The sequence below is a fragment of the Ictalurus furcatus genome, chromosome 11, assembly GCF_023375685.1.
Source record: "Ictalurus furcatus strain D&B chromosome 11, Billie_1.0, whole genome shotgun sequence".
In the NCBI taxonomy this organism is placed as follows: Eukaryota; Metazoa; Chordata; class Actinopteri; order Siluriformes; family Ictaluridae; genus Ictalurus; species Ictalurus furcatus.
The window spans coordinates 6,650,167-6,673,411 of record NC_071265.1 but is presented as its reverse complement, the minus strand read 5'-3'; the positions used below and the strand labels follow the sequence as shown (position 1 = coordinate 6,673,411).

The 23,245-nt window shown below is 42.8% G+C and overlaps 1 protein-coding gene across 1 annotated transcript in view; it reads right to left on the bottom strand.

Moving 5' to 3' along the window:
• Nucleotides 1–395: 395 nt before the first annotated feature.
• Nucleotides 396–23,245, bottom strand: part of nos1apa (nitric oxide synthase 1 (neuronal) adaptor protein a) — a 135,637-nt gene continuing 112,787 nt past the window's right edge. The window contains exons 8-10 of the mRNA XM_053636941.1: nt 11,075–11,236; nt 2,928–3,093; nt 396–892 (exon numbers count right to left, since the gene is read on the bottom strand). Of these exons, the coding sequence (XP_053492916.1) occupies nt 444–892; nt 2,928–3,093; nt 11,075–11,236 (777 nt within the window). The 3' untranslated portion in view covers nt 396–443. The remainder of the gene's footprint in view (nt 893–2,927; nt 3,094–11,074; nt 11,237–23,245) is intronic.

The following is a 23,245-nucleotide window of genomic DNA, read 5'->3' as shown; positions in this document are numbered from 1 at the left end:
GAAATGTGACAAAACAAAACAAAACACTATTCTGCATTTGTGCTGTAATAGTTTGTGCTAGTACAATTTTCGAGAAATTGAACATAGATGATGGCCAAGAAACAAAACAGCACAATGTTGTTTTTGTTGGTGCTAACAAACAAGAATATTTTTGCTTCCTCTATATTTTATGATGTGTATTTTGTGTATAATATGCTGTCACATTATGTGTAACCAACTAGCCATGAACTGTGCGCCCAAGTACTATTGGTTCCTGTTGCCAAGATACCAAAACTGTCCAACTGGTACCCTTTTTATGTGCAATGGAAAAGGCCCTGCGACACACAACATGACGTAAAACCTGCCACCTGCTTCAGTCTCTGAGAATCAGCAGTGAGAATAGCGGTTTATGACACATATGAGCAGTTAGCACACTTAGCTTTAGCCATTAGCACGTCCCCAGCCTAAACAGCGATTTCATCGTCCAGGCAGTCAGAGGGACCGTGCTGGTTGAGCACATTGAGCAGACGCAGACTGCTGTCGTCCTGCGGCCCCCAGCTATCCCGCTCATCGCTCTCGTCCGTGTTGGACTCGTACTCCGAGGCGATGCCCGACTCACGGAACTTGAGCAGCTCCAGGCTCCCCAGCAGCTCATCCCGGGATGAGGGCGATACCTCCTGGGAGGGGGCGGGGCTCTGCTCCTGTTGAGGCGGTCCAGGGAGAAAACGGAAACACTCAAACTTAGCCAGACTTTGGTCCCTACCTAAAGGACTGCTCAGGGGCAGAGCGAGCTGCGTGCCATCGTTCAGCGGTGGCAGGACCATGTCTTCGGGGCGTGGCGTCGTAACGTCACAGATGATCGGGGGCACGTTGGCTCGGAAAGTGATCTCCAGTAGACTGTCCTGAGATCCCACTGTACATACACAGAAAGGGAGGAGGATAATTTAGCTGAAGTCATTTGAAAAGCACATACTATTATTGTATTACAGATAGATTATTTTAAAGGCCTGTGGAATCCTGCCTCCATTCAGATACTTTCTCCATCAGCCTGGAGCCTACTCTACGGCCTACGAGATCTTACTCCTGCCTTACAGAGGATGACAAATGACAAACTCTTGGTGATAATCAGCTTTTGCGCCATCTTCTTTCACCACTGAAGATGCCACTACCCTGATAATAATAATAATAATAATAATAATAATAATAATAATAATAATAATAATCTAATGATGATAATGACTCCTGATTCACAGTGTCTGCCAGAGGAAGACTGTCTTCCCCTACTGAGTATTAGGTATAAAAATGCTATACAATTCTTTTCCATTAAATGATACAAAATATGTTGAAAATGGGAATAGCTGGGCATAACACATTGTTCAAATTGAACACCATTTCCCCCTAATAATTTGCTAAAGATCATCTGGAAATAACATATGGATTACAAAATTAGGCTGAAAATCCAGTGCAGTTTCAATTCCAAAATGCATCGATTAAAGCCTGGACATGAATATGAATGAAGCGCTGTAGGTGTGAAATGACCTCAGGCCGACACGTTGCTACGTTTTATAACAAATGCATAACACTGGTATGTTTTGTCCTTTGTAGAGAAGCGCTACGTGCGTCCCTAAAGTTCACACTTGAAGAGGATAATGCGTCTCTAAATTGGAAAGCGTGCAGCCACAGGGTGAATGCACTTTATCATTTCCTGACTAATATGCAGGATGTGCTGGCTCGCCTGGGAGAGTTTTAGCTCTTACATGGGGTAAAATGGTGCCTGATGGGGTCTGATGGAACACAAATCAGGAAAAGAGGTGGGGGTGAGGGGGGGCGGGCGGGGCGGGGGGGGCAATCAGAGACAGAGAAAAGCACTTTTGTGGGGGAAAAACAGATGAGGATAGGGAGTAGAGGAGGACCAGTGTAAAAAAAATATTGAGCAAGAAGAGACAGAAAAGAGATACGACTTGGAGAAAGACATGAGGTATTTATCAGGTGTTCCTCCACAAGCATGAGCATGATTTATCTCTGTGTTTTACCGCACTGACATCTTAATCTCTTACTTCTATTGGCGAGCACTAAATATAAGACTCAATATAAGGTATTGGTCTGAATGACAATACTGTGAGTGTCTTTTTTAAAAAGAAAACGAAACAGAACAGAGCACAAACAGCCGGACAGGGTATGCAGGTGAGCTGGGAACACTGCGTGGGTTAACATAGCAGAGATTGATGAGACAAATGAGAAAACAGGAGAATCACTGTCAGAGGGAGTGACAGAATGAGAATAGCACAGAGAGGGAAAGAAAGACAGCGTTTGAGAGACTGGAAAGGTGAGAGACAGATAGATAAAGTAAGCACGAGAGAACGCAAGAGAGAGCAAGTGAGAAAGATCGAAGGAGTTTGAGATAGATAGATTGATCGATAGATAGATAGATAGAGTGAGAGAGAGTGAGAGAGAGAGAAAGGGAGAAACAGACAGAGAGACAGACAGACAACTAGACAGACAGACATTAAGGGAGACAGAAATGGAGAGTAAGAGTGAGCGAGAGAGAGAGAGAGAGAGAGAGAGAGTGAGAGAAAGAAAGCGAGAGAGTGAGCGAGAGCTTGTGTGAGAGAGCGAGCGCGAGAAAGAGAGCAAGAGAGAGGGAGTGTGTGAGAGAAAGAGAGAGTGAGAGAGAGAGCGCGAGAGTGAGAGAGGGAGTGTGTGTGTGTGAGAGAGAGAGAGAGAGAGAGAGAGAGAGAGAGCGCCAGAGAGTGTGTGAGAGAGAGAGAGAGTGAGAGCGCGAGAAAGAGAGCAAGAGAGAGGGAGTGTGTGAGAGAGAGAGAGAAAGAGAGAGCGAGTGAGAGGGAGTGAGAGGGAGTGAGAGAGAGAGAGAGAAAGAGAGAGAGAACGAGAGAGAGAGCGAGAGAAAGAGAAAGAGAGAGAGCGCGAGAGAAAGAGAGAGCACTCACTGGAGCCGTTGCCGGTCAGTTTGAGCTCTAGCTCCTGGATCTGTTTGACCAGCAATGAGATGTGTTGCAGAAGGTCTTTATTCTGCAGCAGCAGCTGGTGCACTCGAGCCTGAGCTTCTATCCTGGCTGCTGCTTCTGCAGAGAGCTGGTCCTTCAGCAGGTGAACCTGAGACAACACACAGCACAACAGTCTACATCTTATTCTCCTAATATCGGATGGTAACTCTATACATCACAGTATCTGCACTCTGATGGAAAGAAGATCCAAATTATAGTGAACAGAGCCATCAGGAGTCTGATTCCACAAAGCAGTCTGGTGGCAGGGGTTTACACAGGATGCAGAAAATAGACTTTACCTTTACTTCCTGTGCTATGGATGATCCCACATGACCGTCCTAAACATGAGCACTTCCCAATAACTGTTTATGCCCTTGTCTTATCCTCGCTTCATGGATAATCTGGATCCTGTAGCTTTGTACCCAAGAACTGCTGCTGTAATCATACAGACTGACGTGTGCTCCCAGGACTCTTATTCACAATAGAATCACACTGAACATCCTTTAAACACTCTCTGTCTTTACTCTTCTACATCTGTCCACTGTGATGATTTATAATCCCACTATCTGATGTCACCCAGAAGCAGCTGGGTTCCCTTTAGAGTTTTTATCCTGTTCTCGCCATAGTGCTACACAAATAAAAGTGAATTGAACTGAATGAATAATCAATATGTATCTTTTCACCAGTCACAGTGGCATAGCCATTCAGCAGCAACCTTGATCAGAGGAAGCACTGATTAGAGACGTAACAGTCCGTCTGAAGTCTGGACAAATGCATAGAGGCAGGAAAAACAAGAGATCAAGATGGCTGGTGTGAAGACACATGTTGATTATTATTGGTGCTGATTTGAAGCACAAAATGGTGGCATATTTGCCTTCTCCTCTCTGAGACAGGTCGCAGCGCTCAGGGTAACCAAATGCACTGATTATACGGTATACATCCCTTCTGTAATTCAACTAAAAAAGCTTTTAGGATTTCCAGGATTTATAAAAAAAAAAAAAAAAACCAACAAAAAACAAAAAACCCACCAATGAAATATTAATAATTTAAGTAGATATTGCTCCTGTATGAGTCATGTTTTATCCTAACTGCAGACAGTGCGCCTCTAACACTTAGTGATCCATGACGTATTATTAAAAGTAAATCCAAATGATGCTTTCAAAGGTTAATGGATAAAGAAGGGATATAAAGGTCTCATCTTATGCTTATATGCCAAGCGTGTTCTATCAACATGCATTACATCATCTGCATGACAGCTCCGATAAAACTCCCACTTCTTTATGGAAATGTAACGCAATAAATTTCCAGGAGTAGAAGAAAGGCGCGTCTGACTTTCCATTAAAGATAACCCATGGAGCCAGGAGACAATAAATCATTTAACCGTGGCGGGGGCAGACTGCAGACAGCTTTCAATAGACATTTCAGACTCCAACCTGCATGATCAAATTCAGAAGGACAGGCCCTGTTTTTCCCCACCTGTGGGAGAAACTGTATAAGAAAAGTTGAGTTAGATGAAAAAAAATACACTCAACCGGGTCTAACAGCACGTTAAAAGCTTGTAAAAGACTTTGCCTTGAACTGAAAATCACAACTTGTATTCACACCCACACCTGCTAATCCTTTGTTTAATTTTATAGATGACGGTGTGGAATCTGCTTGGTTGGAATGAAAACCTGCACCCACACCGGCCCTTTCCGGATAAGATTGCCCACCCCTGCCCTAAACTTTTAGGGTACGTTTACACGACAACGATGTACTAAAAACGGAAAATGTTTCCTTTGCCGGTTTGAAAAGTTTCGCGTACAGATGGCAACGTTGTCAAAACGATCCCCGTTCACACAGATCCGCGAGAACAGCGACTGAAGACCGCTGTATTATGCATGCCAGGCCAGTAGTTGGCGATGTCACTTTGTAAAGAAACACTACGTGCCTGTGCGCATAAACATTCACATCATCGTGTCCGCCATATTGATTGAACGTGGGCGCTGTGGTTTTTCTGGGTAAAAAGCACAGTAATGTTTACATTTCTCAAACCATTTCAATGGTTTATGATCTACATGGAGTACAAACAAACGTTCTGTCTCCAGTTACTTACAATCTCGATAGTTAGACTTGGAAAATCATTCATTGTCCTAAAGAATTGTGAAAACTCGCGCTTGTCAAGTGTAGATTTGGCTTATTTTTCTTGGGTAATAAATGCTGAGACGTCCCTAACGTAATATGAAATGTGCATAAAGGTTTTTTCATTGCGGAAATGGGTTTTTCCTGTCTTTTCTTGTGTTCCAGGTCAGGATTCTGTTAACAAAGCTTGTTCATTTTTTAAATACTGAAAAATAGTGCAAATAGTGAGACGCTGCCAGTCAGTCTGCTTTCTATATTTTATTAGCAATAAAATGACACAGATATACTCCAAAACAGACAATTACAAAGATAATAATAAGCCTTTGAGTACCCTACGTTGGCGTAGATGTGGGTTAATAATGTGGCGTATGTAACAAATGCGTCTCCGCTGATCGTAGCAGTGATGCAGTAAATCTACTCGTTGCTGGAGAAGCGTTAATAAACTCAAAATCTTGAGCGGCACAAACGCAGTCCTGTAGTTTTGAAGTACTCGCACGTATGCCTATAGACCGAACGTGTCATACGCGTGCGCATGACGTCATCGTTTTCACAGATTCTCGTTTTTGTACGTTTACACGGAGATGATAACGGCATCGTTTTCAAAAACTTGCACTCTGAAACTCGTTTTCAAAAGTTTGCGTTTCCAGGCATGGAAACGGCCCCTTAGTTTGCTGTAGACTTGACAGAATCACTCTCTGAGGCATTGTCTGTAGTGCCGTTTGATCATTTCTGAGGCAAGTTTAATGAATAGCCCACTTGAATTTATTGAGTCATAATTGAGTTGCATGGTCTTAAGTGGCAAATCAGTAAGTTCTCTCCTATGGCTTTTCAAAAAAAAAGTCTTATTATAAACATAATGCTTGATATACTTGAGATCCTAAGCTGAGGAAAAAAAACTAAGCTGTTATGTTCAACTGAGAGGTGGAATATGACATTGACAAGAACTCATATTTTATGACTTGAAAGAGGTACAGTATGTAAATATCCATCCATCCATCCATCTTCTATACCGCTTATCCTTTTCGGACCAAAGGGAACCTGGAGCCGATCCCAGGGAGCATGGGGCACAAGGCGGGGTACACCCTGGACAGGGTGCCAATCCATCGCAGGGCACAATCACATATACATTCACACACCCATTCATACACTACGGACACTTTGGACATGCCAATCAGCCTACCATGCATGTCTTTGGGCTGGGGGAGGAAACCGGAGTACCCGGGGGAAACCCCCGCAGCACTCCGCACACACAGGGCCACGGTGGGAATCGAACCCCCGACCCTGGAGGTGTGAGGCTAACTGTATGTAAATATACATACTGTTAATTTGACATACTTTACAACAGTGTGTAAAATGAACTGGATGTAAATTTAGATCCTTAATGAGCAAGCCAGAGGTGACAGAGGCAAGGAAAAAGACTTCTCCCGTCCTGAGACGACGTGGGGTGGGGTTGTGGGGGGGGGGGGGGTGTGTGTTGGAACCTTCAGAGGAACCACGCTCAAAAGAAAACCCGTCCTCTTTCGGGGGACACCGGATAATGGGATTATAAATCATTACAGTATACAGGTGGAGAAGAGTAAACGCAAACAGTACTACGTTTTTTAGGTGCTGATTTTGAACAAGGCCACGTCCATAAGCGCAAGGCAATTCGATCAACACATGGCCAGGTTTTACAGATCCATGAACAGCTATTTGTTCATTTCATGCTCAAAAATTTCAGGACCCACAAATTTCACACTGTCGTTATGTCCATCCATGCACTCATCGCTCCTGTATGGCATACATTTAAAATTTATTGACCTTAAACTTCTAACCTGTGAAGGCAAATCTCTAGCACACTGCCAAGAGCCATTATTTAAAAAGGTTTCTGTAGTAAGCATCTGTAATAGGAAACACCTCTCTAGCCATACTGGCTGATTATGCAGTGGTGTCCTTCTGGCGTCCTAACGATAAGATGCACTGATAGGAGGTTAATCTATCTGCTGTCATGACCAATGGCGAGTACTATCAGAGAGTCTGTCTGTTCTTAATGGAATATAGAAGGCTTAATCCTAAAGCGGGGGGATCCAGAGAGATTGATGATACAGCACAGAGTGTGAGTATACACGGCACCACGTCAGTTTAAGAACAACAAGATAAAGCTGATGAGTAAAAACAGAAAAAAAAAAAAAAATGACCACGATGCAAATGGTTTAGTTCTGGTTCAGCGCTATGAACGCTCGACACTGCACAACGACAAATGAGGACATTCTTCAGAGGATATATTCGAATTCATACATTCATTTATATACCAGAGTATTCAAAGCTTGTCTCATATTCCAATCAAACTATGAGATGCATTACATTTTTAAAAAATATAATGTTAAAACTGACCATTTTTCCTCAAAATTATGTAAAGAGTAAAACACTTAGGGGTGTGCTGTTTTAGGAAAACAAATCAACCGGGGTGCAGTGTGATGTGAACTGACGAAGTGGAGTTACTGTACCACCCAGAAGTGCATTATTTTCTAATAACAGCATATTCCGAAGTGTTTTCTTTCTTTTTTACGATGCTGGCACATATTTGTTATTTATTAAGGAACATGACCTTGTACTTTAAAAAAAAATCCTTTTATTGTTGCATTTATAGTAATGCACATAATGCTGTGAAACGTCTGTTAGTTCATGTTATCCGTCATATCACATCAAACCAGTGACTACATTTCCCATCCTGCACCACGGCCTACAAACATGGCCGTCATGGACCGCAATTCCCAGAACACTCACCTTCATACTAATCACAACCACAGTTTAAAAAGACTTTCAATGCATTCACTCTTTGTAAAGTATATACTCAGTTTCCGTGTATCTCTGTTGTTTACCAAGCCTCGATTCCGTGTCTGTTTATTCTGGAGATTTGACTTTGCTTATGTTGACGACTTCATCTCTTTGCCTAGTCCTGTTTGTGCTGTTTGCCTGATCGCCTGACCTCTGCCTGCCCATGATTATTGTCTTCTGCGTTATCCTTTGGATGTGTTGTTTGATTATACTGCCATACCTGCACTTGCTTCCGTCTCAGCCTCCACGTGACATTATCGCTAACCAAGCTTCCATCTACTTTTTGTGCATTTCTGTTAGCGACAAAGTGAAAGTGCGTTAAAAAAAAAAGGTTTGCGAAATTTGCTGTCTACCGCCTGTTTCCATCCAATTGGCATCTTTCTGATAAAATGGCGTGTGTGACATCATCATCCTTAAAAAAACAACAAATTGTTGCATAAGTTTTGGTGTATCGCAAAAGAAATCTGTCCTTGAGCCATTTCCATACATAATGTTGTGTATATCGCTAACTGTGTACTGCGTGTCCACAAATCTTTGTCAAATGGAGACAATTAAGACTTTTAAACTGAGACGATTCATTGAAATTGGTCAGCTTACTGTCATTTTAATTTCACAAATAATTGCAATTGTACAAATTATCAGAAGATATTCTAATCTGATCCGACATCCAAGTAACTGCCCTTGTGTGAATAAGCCCATGGGTCTGAGAGAGACTACGCGATAGGGTTTTCTGGGAGATAGTGGTGGAGAGACACTTCACAGAAAGTCTCTGGCTGCAACATTTTAGTATGTCACAGCCCACATTTGAGAAATTGTGCCAATTAATTGGTCCTGATGTTGCACCCATCGCAGGTTGTCACCGACCACCGGTTCTGACCCGAAAGTGGATTATCATTTGCCTGTTCAAGCTGGCAACGTGCGCAGAGTACTGGAGGAAACGTTTGGGGTTAGTAAAATGATCATCCATCGATGTGTATATGCTGTGTGCACAGCTATTGAAGACAAACGAATGCGGCGTTATATCAGGCTGTGTAATGTAGCAGAGGCCAATGAAATTGCCCACAGGTTTATGACGTGCTGGATAGCAGGCATATCTCTATTCTTCCCAGACGAATGGATCAATTCTTTTTTTTTTTTTTTGCATGATTGCCATTTTTCCTGACAAAAACTGTTTCCAAAGTTAAAGTTAAATAAAAAAAAAGATTATATAGACACATTTTCATAAAAAAAAAAAAAAAATTCCATTATGTTACGAATCGAGACTTGACACGGAAGCAATTGCAGATGAATGTCCATATTTACAACCAGAACTTAACAAACAGGGCTCGCGGTCTAAACTGGAAAAGCTATAATCGAGGTACTAAACATGACACTAGGTTCAAAGCATGGAACAAACACATGGCACGAAAACACGACCGCTAGCATCCAGGTAGCTCACATACACTTGCCGTCTATCATTTAAAACTGCACAAAGTGCGCAGCAACACGAGGCGCTTAAGTAACACACATAATCAAACCTGAAAGTAAACAGCTGAACCAATTGATACACACCCTCGAAAACTAACCAATGACTAAACAAGCAAGAGACAGAACAGAAACCAAAACAACTGCACGTGTCCATTGTAAACAACGTCCCCATAGTTCCTACGTAATCCACGAGCATGTGCTTGCTCTGGTTTGTGCATGTGCGCGCCCTCCGGCTCTCTGTGGACGTTGCGCGCCGCAGCGACATCTGCAGGGGAGATCGTGACATATTAGCTGTATCTGTAAACGTTTCAATGCGCTAATCCTTTGTCAGAAAATAACTCCTTGGATGGAAACGTATCTACTTATGTTCTAACAGATGTAAGAAATTAAGACTGGAGACTCCTTATATAACTGTTAAACAAATGCCTCCTCAGAGAAATCTTCTCACCATATCAAGGATTACACATGTTCTGTAAATGTATTTATATTGGAGCGTTTGCCATACAATCCCTGTGCAAGTGCAGAAACAATGTTTTAGATTGAGCACATTAATATAAACCTCGCAGCTGGCAGTTTTGTCAGAGCTGCTGTTATGAAAAATGTATTAACACCTACGACAGATTCGAGAATCCTTCTTAAACGATGCTATATCGTGTATAAACAATAGCACAGCACTATGAATGGTGTTTATCAAAGTGTTTTCATTCTACTCGACATATTCATCCAGAGCTCAGAACGCCTCCACTATTTTAGTGCATGTTGTGTCCTTTGTTCTCAGCAGTGTGATTTACACAGAGCTGATCTTCTGATCTGGTAGTCTGGCCATGTCTAGAAGGAATGCTGCAGCTGTCTACTAATCTAGTGCAGGTTAAATGATCGAACACACAGGCTAAAAGACCATTTTTCTATCTCGATGAAGTCTAATTGAAAAAGAAAAGCTCTCTCTGGTGTAACGGTGTGAGTAATTTCATGTGGACAAAGGTGAATGTTTTTGATTGAGTGTTAAAGAACAAATAATTAGTTCTCTGGTGTAACGAAGGTTATTCTGTTAGCAGATTGTTTTAGAAAGTCTCATTACGAGCTGCTTATGAAATGTCACCTTGCTGCATAACAAAGTCAACATACGAGATGTGAGCAGGAATACGATACGCTGAACAGCATCCTCAATCAGATCGCTCCGGTGTCACTACTGAAGTCAGCGACACTGAGGAAAAGTATAAGACATGTATAATAAGCGTGGGTTAACCAGGACTACGTGCTCCTGTAGTTTTCGTTCAAGAGAATTATGAACAGATTCTTCTAAAGTTTTTTCTTTTATGCTCATACATGCACAAAGAGCAACTCTGAACCTAGAAAAAGTCCCATCAACTTTTCATCTTGGATTTCCCCAAAGGATAAACCCACACATGAACAAATAAAGAGCTGCAAATGACACTCTGTGATAGCTCACGTCAAAGCTAATATTCTACATTACTACCTGCTGATGTTCCTGGGCGGATGGATGTAGCCATCTCTACCATAATTTCAAAAGCCTGCATGTCAGATGTTTTCAGGTAAAGTATATGTCATTTTCCAAATGATTACACACATACAACCCAGTAAAAACCACTATCGGTTCATTTAATAACTACAATCATAACACTCGTTGTGCAGAATATCGGCCTGTTTGTAGGGACGTCTCGTACCTGAGCTACAGCCACTTGGGTCTGCTGCTGCTGCTGGCTGAGCTGCTGCTGGAGGAGTTGGAGCTGGTGGTGCATGGAGAGCGGCGTGTTGGCTGCCAACTCGCTGCACGATGGAAGCAGCATCTTTGGAGAAGCCAGCAGGATGGAGGCATCTTCACAAAGCTGCAATACAGGAAAGCGAGCACGAGAGAGACAGAGAGAGAGAGAGAGAGAGAGAGAGAGAGAGAGAGAGAGAGAGAGAGATGCTGGTCAGGACCGGATGTGAGCCACTTCCAGCAAATATACACTGAATTTCATATCATTTACAGATCCATGGACATAGCAGTCACCCTGCGCAGTAATCCTCTTAACCTCCTCTTAAACCTATTGAGCTTCCTCACACTGTGACATCTGAGTCAGGCTAAAGATGCTGCATTTAAAGCACCCTTAAAGCTCAAAGATGCGATTCTTCAATAGAACTCCTCTTGGGTGACTGGTCAAAATTCTTAACACACACATTTTTCCCAATTTAAAACAGAGAAACTCTCTACTTCTGGAGTGTCATGTAAGAGTTCTCTCACAAAGGAGTGTCAACTGCTTTGAGCTTGGAATCTTGTCCGTCATTCAGATTAGTCGTGGATGACATGGTACTTGCGAAATCATATCATTTCTTTAGCTACAGAACCCGCATGGTACCATAGCTGTATATAAGGCAGACGGACAGGTGGACAGATAGACAGACAGATCAATCGACAGACAGACAGAGAAATTGATAGACAGACAGACAGATCAATCGATAGACAGACAGAGAAATTGATAGACAGACAGACAGACAGATCAATCCATAGACAGACAGACAGATCAATTGATAGACAGACAGATAGACAGACAGATCAATCGATAGACAGACAGAGAGATCAATCGATAGACAGACAGACAGACAGACAGACCAATCAATAGACAGACAGACAGATAGACAGACAGATCAACTGATAGACAGACAGAGAGACAGACAGATCAATCGACAGACAGTAGGCAGACAGACAAATATATCTCAATAGGCAGACAGACAGACCGACTGACAGACAGGACAGATGTACACATGCAGAAAGACATACTGTTTTGTTCGTCAAACAGACAGCCTGACAGATCATCAGATAGATATGCAATATGGCAAAATATAATATCTTGGTACACAATATGTATCTTGATATTTAGGCTCTCTATCAAAAGTGCCAGGAAAACAGTAGTGCATTTATAAAGCCTGTCATAGTTAATGCAGTTATATAGTTAATATTTCCCATCCATCCATTTTCTGTATGGGAGCCAACCCATCGCAAGGCACAATCGCACACACATTCACACACTACGGACAAGCCAATCAGCCTACAACGCATATTTTTGGACTGGGGAGGAAACCGGAGTACATGGAGGAAACCCCCGAAGCACGGGGAGACCATGCAAACTCTGCGTACACAGGGTGGAGGTGGGTTTCGAACCCCCAACCCCGGAAGTGTGAGGCAAACGTGTCCCCGTGCCCCGCTAATATTAACCATGTTACATGAAATGGAGGGAAAGTAAACCTGGCAATGACAGCGGCGTCAGTGAGCGTTATAAAAGTACCGACGATATAAAAGTGTTAGAAAAGTCCTAACACTACCCACGTTACCTCTGAAAAACGCTCTGTGACGTAACATACCACAACATTGATTATTATATCGTAATATCTCCTAGCCATACTAACAGATATCAATCAGATATTAATCAATACACACATGTTTTTGCAATGAGTCATATCAAGCAACAAAAATAGCACACAATGTAATAACATGTGACTCTAGAAAAAGAAGATTGTTCAGAACCCATGCAGCTGTGGTGGCTGAGTGATTAAAGCAGTGTGGAGATAAACAGCACTGACAGCATGCTGGACAGAGTGTATAGACGTGCATTCAGTCATTAAAACACTCCACTGGAAGCTCTCTGTTACTGTCTCAAAAATCTCCGATTCAAAATGGCTTCTGCAAAGCGCCTCGGTCGCGTCAGCCTTATTACAGCTAGGAATATTGTAGCATGAAACGCCGCAGGAGTGCAACAGGACACACGGCGACGGCGACGGTTATTAAAGGACTGCTTTTAGGTTTCTGGTGCTGAGCAGAGCCTAAAGTAATGGCAGGAGTCAGATGTGTACTTTTACGTGCTGGGCTGTCTGTGCCACACGATGAACAAAAAAGAGTGCCGACTCTGATGAGCAGAAAATCCCGACACGAGCAAGGACGGCAACGTAATGCATCGCTTATAAAAGCGGGAAAACTAACCGTCAGAGATTGATGGCTGGTACAATAGAGCATCATACTTTCAAACACTAATGGCTAAGCGATGTTAAGTACGCTGGATTCTGTTTTCTAGAAATCTTATAAACACCACCCACACATCTCCAGCCCTATAAATCTTACAGACTAAATACCTGGCCTCAGAACAACAACAACAACAACAACAATAACAACAACAACAAAGTAGCATCTCAAAATGACAGCCAGGCTACTTATGCAGAGCTTTCTATTAGAGAAACGTCACATGCTTCTGCAAACATGATGGATGACTCTTCATTTCAAGGTGTAACTCTCTCATATAAACACACACACACGCTCATCTTTTCCTCCTGCTGGAACATGTTGCTAAAAGCTACGATTCTGCAGACTCAGTGTCATTCCTCATACTCCTCATATGACTAATGCAGGTGAGGAAAACACAGGCCAAGCCAGGGGCTGGAGAAGCATGCTGATGAGGCCAGCCTATTTTTCTTCCTTTTCATGATGACACACAACACAACAGCTGTTTTATTTGGGCAGCCCTGGAGAACGGCGCATTGTAAACACCACCTGCTCCTACAGACGACTTCTTGAGTCTGTGACTTTCATAGCCACGGCCAGAGCCCGGGAGAGCGCAGCCAAGAACTGCTCACGGAGAAAATTAGCCCGTCTGAAAGGAAAACGCTGTGTGGACAGCTGCGAATCACCTTGAAGGGATGTACTGAATCACCTTGATTTAAACATTACTCATTGATTTAGATCCGTTACCACTTTTACACACTCTCTGTGCTACCTGCGTTCCTGGCCTCTGTGCTTCATGTTGTGTGAAATCAGGAGCACAAGTGATACACATCCTCGGAGTTGAGAAGCAAAGAACATGACTGATTGAACTTGTGAGGCGAGGAAGGTGAGGAAAGGCAAGTTCATCACCTCACACGTTCAAGCAGTCATGTCCTTTGCTTCTCAACTCCGAGAATGTGCATCACTTGTTCTCCTAGAGTTGCCTTCCAGGTAACAGAAGAAATGATTCATATACAGGCTACAAGTGAATGAAAGGCTTCATCGGAACCACTGATCACTGTCACGCAAAAGCAGAAAGACAGACAAATTGAATACATTATACAACTTTTATACAACTACAAATTGAAGTCATCGGGTACGACTATAAAAAAAAAAAAAAAAGCAAAAAAAAAAAAAACACCGGCCAGGTAAGTAACTAACGACTGAATTATGACAACTGTTACCTTTTAATGCTTAACCATTAATCGTTAGTTCACAGATATATACAAGACGGTTTGTCGGGATTATGTTTTGTTTCATAGTGACGCTTCTCGCATTAGCACTTTTGACTTGCGCCACGGAGACGAGACACATGATGAGTTCCTCAACTAACTGAGCCCAGAATTGATTCTGAGTACAGACTTGAGCATTCAGGCCTAAGACATTGATTGCTGGAGAAGACGCTGCGCTTCAATCAGGAATCCAATCTTCTTATTTCTTATTTCAATTTGGCAATTGGGTTTGGCCTGCCGGATTTGATTACATATTCCATTATAGTCCATATTTCATGGTTACATGCTGTGACAAGGAGGAGGGAGAAGCCAGGTTGTAGGGACGGACAACTGGCACTGATTTGGCTAATCACTGGGAGAGAGAGAGAGAGAGAAGGGAGAGGCTGGAAGCACCAGAGAGAGAGAGAGAGAGAGAGAGAGAGAGAGAGAGACGCACGTGCGCTTTAAGTTTGTGTTTTGTGTTATGTTTACGTTTTGTTCATTATTAAACGTCTGCTTACGTACAGCCGGTTTCCTCCGCCTCCTCCTCGCCCGACTTTAAAGTTTGTCACACGCGCATTTCATCTTTGGTGGACGACGTTTCTTAATGTCAAACGTACCACGGATAAAAACCACAGGGAAGGTGCATAAATACCTGAGCCTGAAGCAGTGACAAGCTGATGTGTTTTCTGTCTTTGTGTAAAAGCGTTTTAGTTTTTGTCACTGCTGTCGACGCCGAACACATTCAGAGCCATGGCTGGACCAAATCCTCGTGTTAAACCTCATCTAACACCAAATCCTCGTGTTAAACCTCATCTAACACCAAACCCTCGCGTTAAACCTCATCCAACACCAAACCCTCGCGTTAAACATCATCCAACACCAAACCCTCGCGTTAAACATCATCCAACACCTCATCTAACACCAAAACCTCATCCAACACCAAACCCTCGCGTTAGACCTCATCCAACACCAAACCCTCGCGTTAGACATCATCCAACACCAAACCCTCGCGTTAGACCTCATCCAACACCAAACCCTCGCGTTAGACCTCATCCAACACCAAACCCTCGCGTTAGACATCATCCAACACCAAACCCTCGCGTTAAACATCATCCAACACCTCATCTAACACCAAAACCTCATCCAACACCAAACCCTCGCGTTAAACCTCATCCAACACCAAACCCTCGCGTTAGACATCATCCAACACCAAACCCTCGCGTTAAACATCATCCAACACCAAACCCTTGCGTTAGACCTCATCCAACACCAAACCCTCGCGTTAGACCTCATCCAACACCAAACCCTCGCGTTAGACATCATCCAACACCAAACCCTCGCGTTAGACATCATCTAACACCAAACCCTCGCGTTAAACATCATCCAACACCAAACCCTCGCGTTAAACATCATCCAACACCTCATCTAACACCAAAACCTCATCCAACACCAAACCCTCGCGTTAGACCTCATCCAACACCAAACCCTCGCGTTAGACATCATCCAACACCAAACCCTCGCGTTAGACCTCATCCAACACCAAACCCTCGCGTTAGACCTCATCCAACACCAAACCCTCGCGTTAGACATCATCCAACACCAAACCCTCGCGTTAGACATCATCCAACACCAAACCCTCGCGTTAAACATCATCCAACACCAAACCCTCGCGTTAAACATCATCCAACACCAAACCCTCGCGTTAGACATCATCCAACATCAAACCCTCGCGTTAGACATCATCCAACATCAAACCCTCGCGTTAAACATCATCCAACACCAAACCCTCGCGTTAGACATCATCCAACACCAAACCCTCGCGTTAAACATCATCCAACACCTCATCTAACACCAAAACCTCATCCAACACCAAACCCTCGCGTTAGACCTCATCCAACACCAAACCCTCGCGTTAGACCTCATCCAACACCAAACCCTCGCGTTAGACCTCATCCAACACCAAACCCTCGCGTTAGACCTCATCCAACACCAAACCCTCGCGTTAGACCTCATCCAACACCAAACCCTCGCGTTAAACCTCATCTAACACCAAACCCTCGCGTTAGACATCATCTAACACCAAACCCTCGCGTTAAACATCATCCAACACCAAACCCTCGCGTTAAACATCATCCAACACCTCATCTAACACCAAAACCTCATCCAACACCAAACCCTCGCGTTAGACCTCATCCAACACCAAACCCTCGCGTTAGACATCATCCAACACCAAACCCTCGCGTTAAACATCATCCAACACCTCATCTAACACCAAAACCTCATCCAACACCAAACCCTCGCGTTAGACCTCATCCAACACCAAACCCTCGCGTTAGACCTCATCCAACACCAAACCCTCGCGTTAGACCTCATCCAACACCAAACCCTCGCGTTAGACATCATCTAACACCAAACCCTCGCGTTAGACATCATCCAACACCAAACCCTCGCGTTAGACATCATCCAACACCAAACCCTCGCGTTAAACATCATCCAACACCAAACCCTCGCGTTAGACATCATCTAACACCAAACCCTCGCGTTAGACATCATCCAACATCAAACCCTCGCGTTAAACATCATCCAACACCAAACCCTCGCGTTAGACCTCATCCAACACCAAACCCTCGCGTTAAACATCATCCAACACCAAACCCTCGCGTTAAACATCATCCAACACCAAACCCTTGCGTTAGACCTCATCCAACACCAAACCCTCGCGTTAGACATCATCCAACATCAAACCCTCACGTTAGACATCATCTAACACCTCATCTAACACCAAAACCTCATCTAACACCAAACCCTCGCGTTAGACCTCATCCAACACCAAACCCTCGCGTTAGACATCATCCAACACCAAACCCTCGCGTTAAACATCATCCAACACCTCATCTAACACCAAAACCTCATCCAACACCAAACCCTCGCGTTAGACCTCATCCAACACCAAACCCTCGCGTTAGACCTCATCCAACACCAAACCCTCGCGTTAGACATCATCTAACACCAAACCCTCGCGTTAGACATCATCCAACACCAAACCCTCGCGTTAGACATCATCCAACACCAAACCCTCGCGTTGAACATCATCCAACACCAAACCCTCGCGTTAAACATCATCCAACACCAAACCCTCGCGTTAGACCTCATCCAACACCAAACCCTCGCGTTAGACATCATCCAACATCAAACCCTCACGTTAGACATCATCTAACACCTCATCTAACACCAAAACCTCATCTAACACCAAACCCTCGCGTTAGACCTCATCCAACACCAAACCCTCGCGTTAGACATCATCTAACACCAAACCCTCTCATTAAACCTCATCTAACACCAAACCCTCGTGTTAAACCTCATCTAACACCAAACCCTCGCGTTAAACCTCATCTAACACCAAACCCTCGCGTTAAACCTCATCTAACACCAAACCCTCGTGTTGAGTGCTGGCTAAGTAGCTAATTTTTTTTTACCTTTTTATAAATTTATTTAACTTATAATTTGCAGTATGGACACTAAAATACATAAATCAGATTTTCCCAGCTGTGTGTGTGGGGAAAAAAAGAAGAAGGTCTATACAGTAAATTGAACATTTTGAAACGATTCCTGATCCCACATGAGCCATGAAATGGCACATAGAAGAAGATTTAAGCTCTGCTTCGTAATGGGCCAGGAGAGGGGATGGAGTGTGTAGGCCAGCGGGTGTGGATTTACACTGATTTTTTTTGTCATCTTGTACTTGTGGGAGGAAAGTATAAGAATCCGTAGCTGCTGACTGGCCTCCAGCAAAACACAGGCTACGAGACAAAGAAAATAGATGAGCAGATAGAAATGGGGAGCAGGGAGAGAGATAACCGCTTTGTTGGAGCACCGTCATTAAGCCGAGAAGCTTGTCCTTAGCCTGTCCTGTCCTCAGCCTGTCCTGTCCTCAGTCATTCAGAGACACTGCAGAATGAGACACATGACTAAACCAAGATGGATGGCACTGACCACTGAGATACACGTGTTCACTGACAGACTGGAGGAACGTGGTGTAGAGCTCTACTGCAGGACTACAGAACGGTAATATCACACTGTTTTTACAGCGCACATCACTCCGTGATCTTCCGTTCTTGGCAAAAATACTTGAGCGTGTTGTTGCCTCTCAACTATGTAATCATCTTACAATTAATAACCTCTTTGAACCCCTTCAGTCAGGTTTTCGTAAATTTCACAGTACTGAAACGGCGTTGGTCAAAGTTACCAATGACTTGTTGATGGCGTCTGATTCTGGCGCTACATCCATTCTTATTCTTCTTGATCTTAGAGCTGCTTTCGATACTGTTGATCATGGTCTTTTACTAGGGATGCACCGGATGTTCGGCAACCGAAATTATTGAGTGAAAAGGCCGAATAAATTTGACCGAACAATGACGTGTTTGATGACGCGCCAAATAGCCTAGCAACCAGAGTGAGACGCGTGAATGTCACGACCTCCACTTCCGGCAGCGCGCTCGGAGCGATGAGGGGCGCGCGCATGCACGAGCTACGTGCACGTGTGGTCACCGAGCGCATGCTCTTCGGATGTTGACAACCGTGACATTGTTTACTGTGGACACGTGCGTTTGTTTTGTTTCTGTTCTGGAGTATTCAGTCACGTCGCGAGACGTAAGGGAGTAGAGTACGGAAGCAGGTGAAGACGTATTTATTTAAGGGAACATAACATTAACAACGTATCTAACTATATTATATCTACTCTAATACTCCGCGAGGTGTACAGGGATGCGAGCGGTATATATCCCCAATATAATCAGACGTATAGAACCCAATAGAACCATTTCCTGCACTCTTGTCAATGCACTTTTTAGTCGTAGGCTACAGAGTGTTCCATTCTTTCAGCAGTCAGTTATAGGCCTAACATCGGCTAGTCAAGGGGGGTCGAAGATGACCACATCAAAATATTTTTATTTTACTCATTTATTTATTTAAAGTTATATTGTGCCTTGTTGGTAGCCGATGCCTGCTGGAATGAAAAAAAATGTTCAGTGTTAAATAAATATTTTGAAATTGTAGTTTTTGTAATTGATTTTTTTTCCTTTGAAAAGCAAGACAAAATAGTAAAAAGCACATTTTGACTATTTAATTCATGCAGTGGTGAAAAAAATGGTAAAATAAATGGAAAAAACGTGTTCGGTATTCGGCCTTCGGACAAGTTTTTCATTATATTCGGTTTCGGCTTCGGCCAAGAATTTTCATTTCGCTGCATCCCTAGCTTTTACTTTCCTGCCTTGAAAGTGTTTTTGGTGTGTCTGGGACAGTTTTAAACTGGTTTAAATGCTATTTTACTGACCGTTCTTAGTTTATTTCTATGGGTGGCTACAGGTCTGACACTAGCTCTGTGCTCACTGGCGTTCCTCAGGGTTCAGATTTAGGCCCTCTACTCTTCAATATTTATCTATCTCCACTTGGGAATCTGCTGCGATCGCTCGGCCTCCATCATCACTTTTATGCTGACGATACCCAAATCTACATTCACTCAAAATCTGATGAAAACCTTGCTGTTTGTTTTCGTTCTGACTGTATTTCTGAGATAAAAACATGGATGAACGATAACTTTCTGTGGCTGAACAGCGGGAAAACCGAAGTTATGCTTATAGGCTCCCGTCATCAAATTCGCAAAGCTGCTCCACTGTCTCTGTTGATGGCTCTGTTCTAGAGACTGAAACGAGGAACCTTGGAGTAATTTTCCATACCAGCCTCACATTTGATTTTTTTGTTCAGAGCACTGTGAAGGCATCCTTTTTTCACCTCAGAAATCTAGCTAGACTGCGCCCAATGCTAAACTTCTCTGTGGCTGAAACGCTGATCAACTCATTTGTTGTCACTCGGCTGGATTACTGTAACGCCGTTTTAGCCGGAGTTTCTCAATCCACAATTAACAAATTGCAATACGTTCAAAACTCTGCCGCCAGGATCCTGACAGGAACCAGGACATGTGAACATATTACTCCTGTTTTGGAGTCCTTACACTGGCTCCCGGTCAGGCTCCGTGTCCATTTTAAGATCATTATGTTGACATACAAGGCACTACATGGCTTGGCTCCACATTACTTATCTGGCTTATTAATCCCTTACACCCCAAATCGCAGACTGCGCTCCTCACAGTGCAATTTGTCAACTGTTCCACAAACCCAACCTAAAATCTACAGGTGACAGGGCTTTCTCTGTCTACGCTCCTTCACTTTGGAACTCTCTTCCTCCTGAACTCAGGGAAGCTCAGACTTTTGGCATTTTTAAAGCTCTACTCAAGACACACTTTTTTAAACTTGCATTTGACTGCTGATATCTTTTTTATTATTATTTTTGAATTATTATTATTAACGTTGTTGTTGTTCTTATTAACTTTTATATGTTTTATTTTTCTCTGTACTGCTTAGTTTGTGTACAGTGCTTTGAGCAGCTGCTTTTAAAGACGCTTTATAAAATAAAGTTTATTATTATTACTATTATTAGAACTACTTCAGTGCTTCTTGGTGGAGATTCTGGAAGTCTCCAGAACTGTATTAGATGAAGGAAAATCAGATTTTTCATGTCTAAAATATTATTCTATAATCTGTCATAGATGTTCAGTTGTTCGACATCGGGGGATTGTGAGGGCCGTAACATGCGATTAATAAAAAATAAATACACCCTACGCCGTATCAGCGCCCCTGGTTTTCCCTCTAAAAATAGGATGCTTATTGATTTTACAACGGCGTTAGACATTCATTAAAAAGGAAAAATATATACCAAATGCTGTACATTATAAATGTTATGAAATATAAATAAATGTATAAAACATTAGTGTGGGTAAATAAAGAAAAAAAAGGGAAACAACAAAATTTTATAGGCTGATTAATATTCGAATCCCTTTGACATCCACAGAGAATATTTAAAGTGATTAAAACTGTGTGTGTGTGTAGTAGTCCCTAGGTGTCTTGACAGGATGCTAAGCTGACGTGAGGCGTATTTATGGATTAGTAACAGGTACCTGTGGCTGGTATAAATGATGGCATGATCGTTCGTGGACAGAGGCTAATGAGATACAATGTGTCGAGGTCCATCAGGCCGCTCAGACTCCACGCCGCTAGTTCAGAATCTAAATTACTCACTAATTCATGCATTAAACAGAGGCTTTGGCTCTAGCCTTCACTTTCGCCGTCTCGTTTCCCCCGGGCTTAAGGGTTTAATGAAGCCCGAAATGTCTGCAGGATATTTTTACTTTGGAGAAAGAGATAAATATTACAGAAAGAGATTTTTAGCTGAACTAAAGAAACAGATGATTTAAAAAAATAATGAAGTAAGAAACAACCATGAACTAAATGGTACAGTAATACTTCTGAGTTTTATGTGAGCGAGTTAGTGTTTTGATGGAGCGTAGTTACTACCCTACATTACATCAAAAAAAACGACAGTACATAAAAAGGGGAGTAAATATTGAGGGATTGAGAGGCACGTGCCATAACAAAGTCCTTTAAGCATGTCCAGGTTTTATGTCTTACTTCTGTTACAACCGCTTCCATTGTGTCCTCTCGCCTGCTTAGATTTATCTGGGCTTATGTTCTCTCTATCTGCTAAGAGACCGAGCTCGGCCTCTGCCTGTCAGCTATCGTTACGGCCACCATCGATTCTGTGCAGCTTCATCGGTGTTGCTCACGGCCTGTGAAATAAGCAGATTTGGCGAACTTCACACAAATGAGTGTGTAATGAACTCCGTCCTTCACCCTGAACTCTGTCGGGTAGCACGAAAAAAAAAGCCAGGTGAAATAAATCCTTAAACAAAAGAGACTGTGATGTTAATTGAACTAAGATGTAAGATGCATGTGTGTACTGTATCTGTGGCTGTAGAGGTGCAAATGATCTAAAACCTCAGTTCCATTACATTATTGCTCCATTGAGATGGGTTTATGACCACACAGTGTAATTTACTATAATGTTATGTAAAGAATAAAACATTAGTGTTAGGGAGTGCTGTTCTAGGGAAGTTATCAATGACTGGGTGGTGTGATACAGCCTGATGTGAAGTGGACTAGTTCAGAAAAACAGACTTCATATTAAACCATAATGAACTTCCCTTTACTTTCACACTATTGTTACCCAGATGAGGACGGGTTCCCTTCTGAGTCTGGTTCCTCTCAAGGTTTCTTCCTCTTAACATCTTAGGGAGTTTTTCCTCACCACGGTCTCCACCGGCTCGCTCAATAGGGAGAAATCCACACGCTTAAAATCTGTATCCTGTGTTTATATACTTCTGTAAAGCTGCTTTGAAACAATGTCCATTGTCAAAAGCGCTATACAAATACAGTTGAATTGAAGTTACTGCTATTACCATAAAGTTCATTCTTTTCCAGTAACAGAATGTCCAGGAGTGCTTTAGTTCTCTCTTATTACAGCGGAGTTCCAACACTGACCATAGTGTACATATTGTACTTTTTTATCCATTTATACTTACTGCATGATGTGGAAGGTTTGCAAGACAAGTTCGTTTCTGTACATCACTTAACAGCTATTAATAAACAGTTCTTCACTCACTGGCCTCGCTTTTTAATAAGCATAAAAAAATGCAGCTTTCATGTCGTGTCATTACT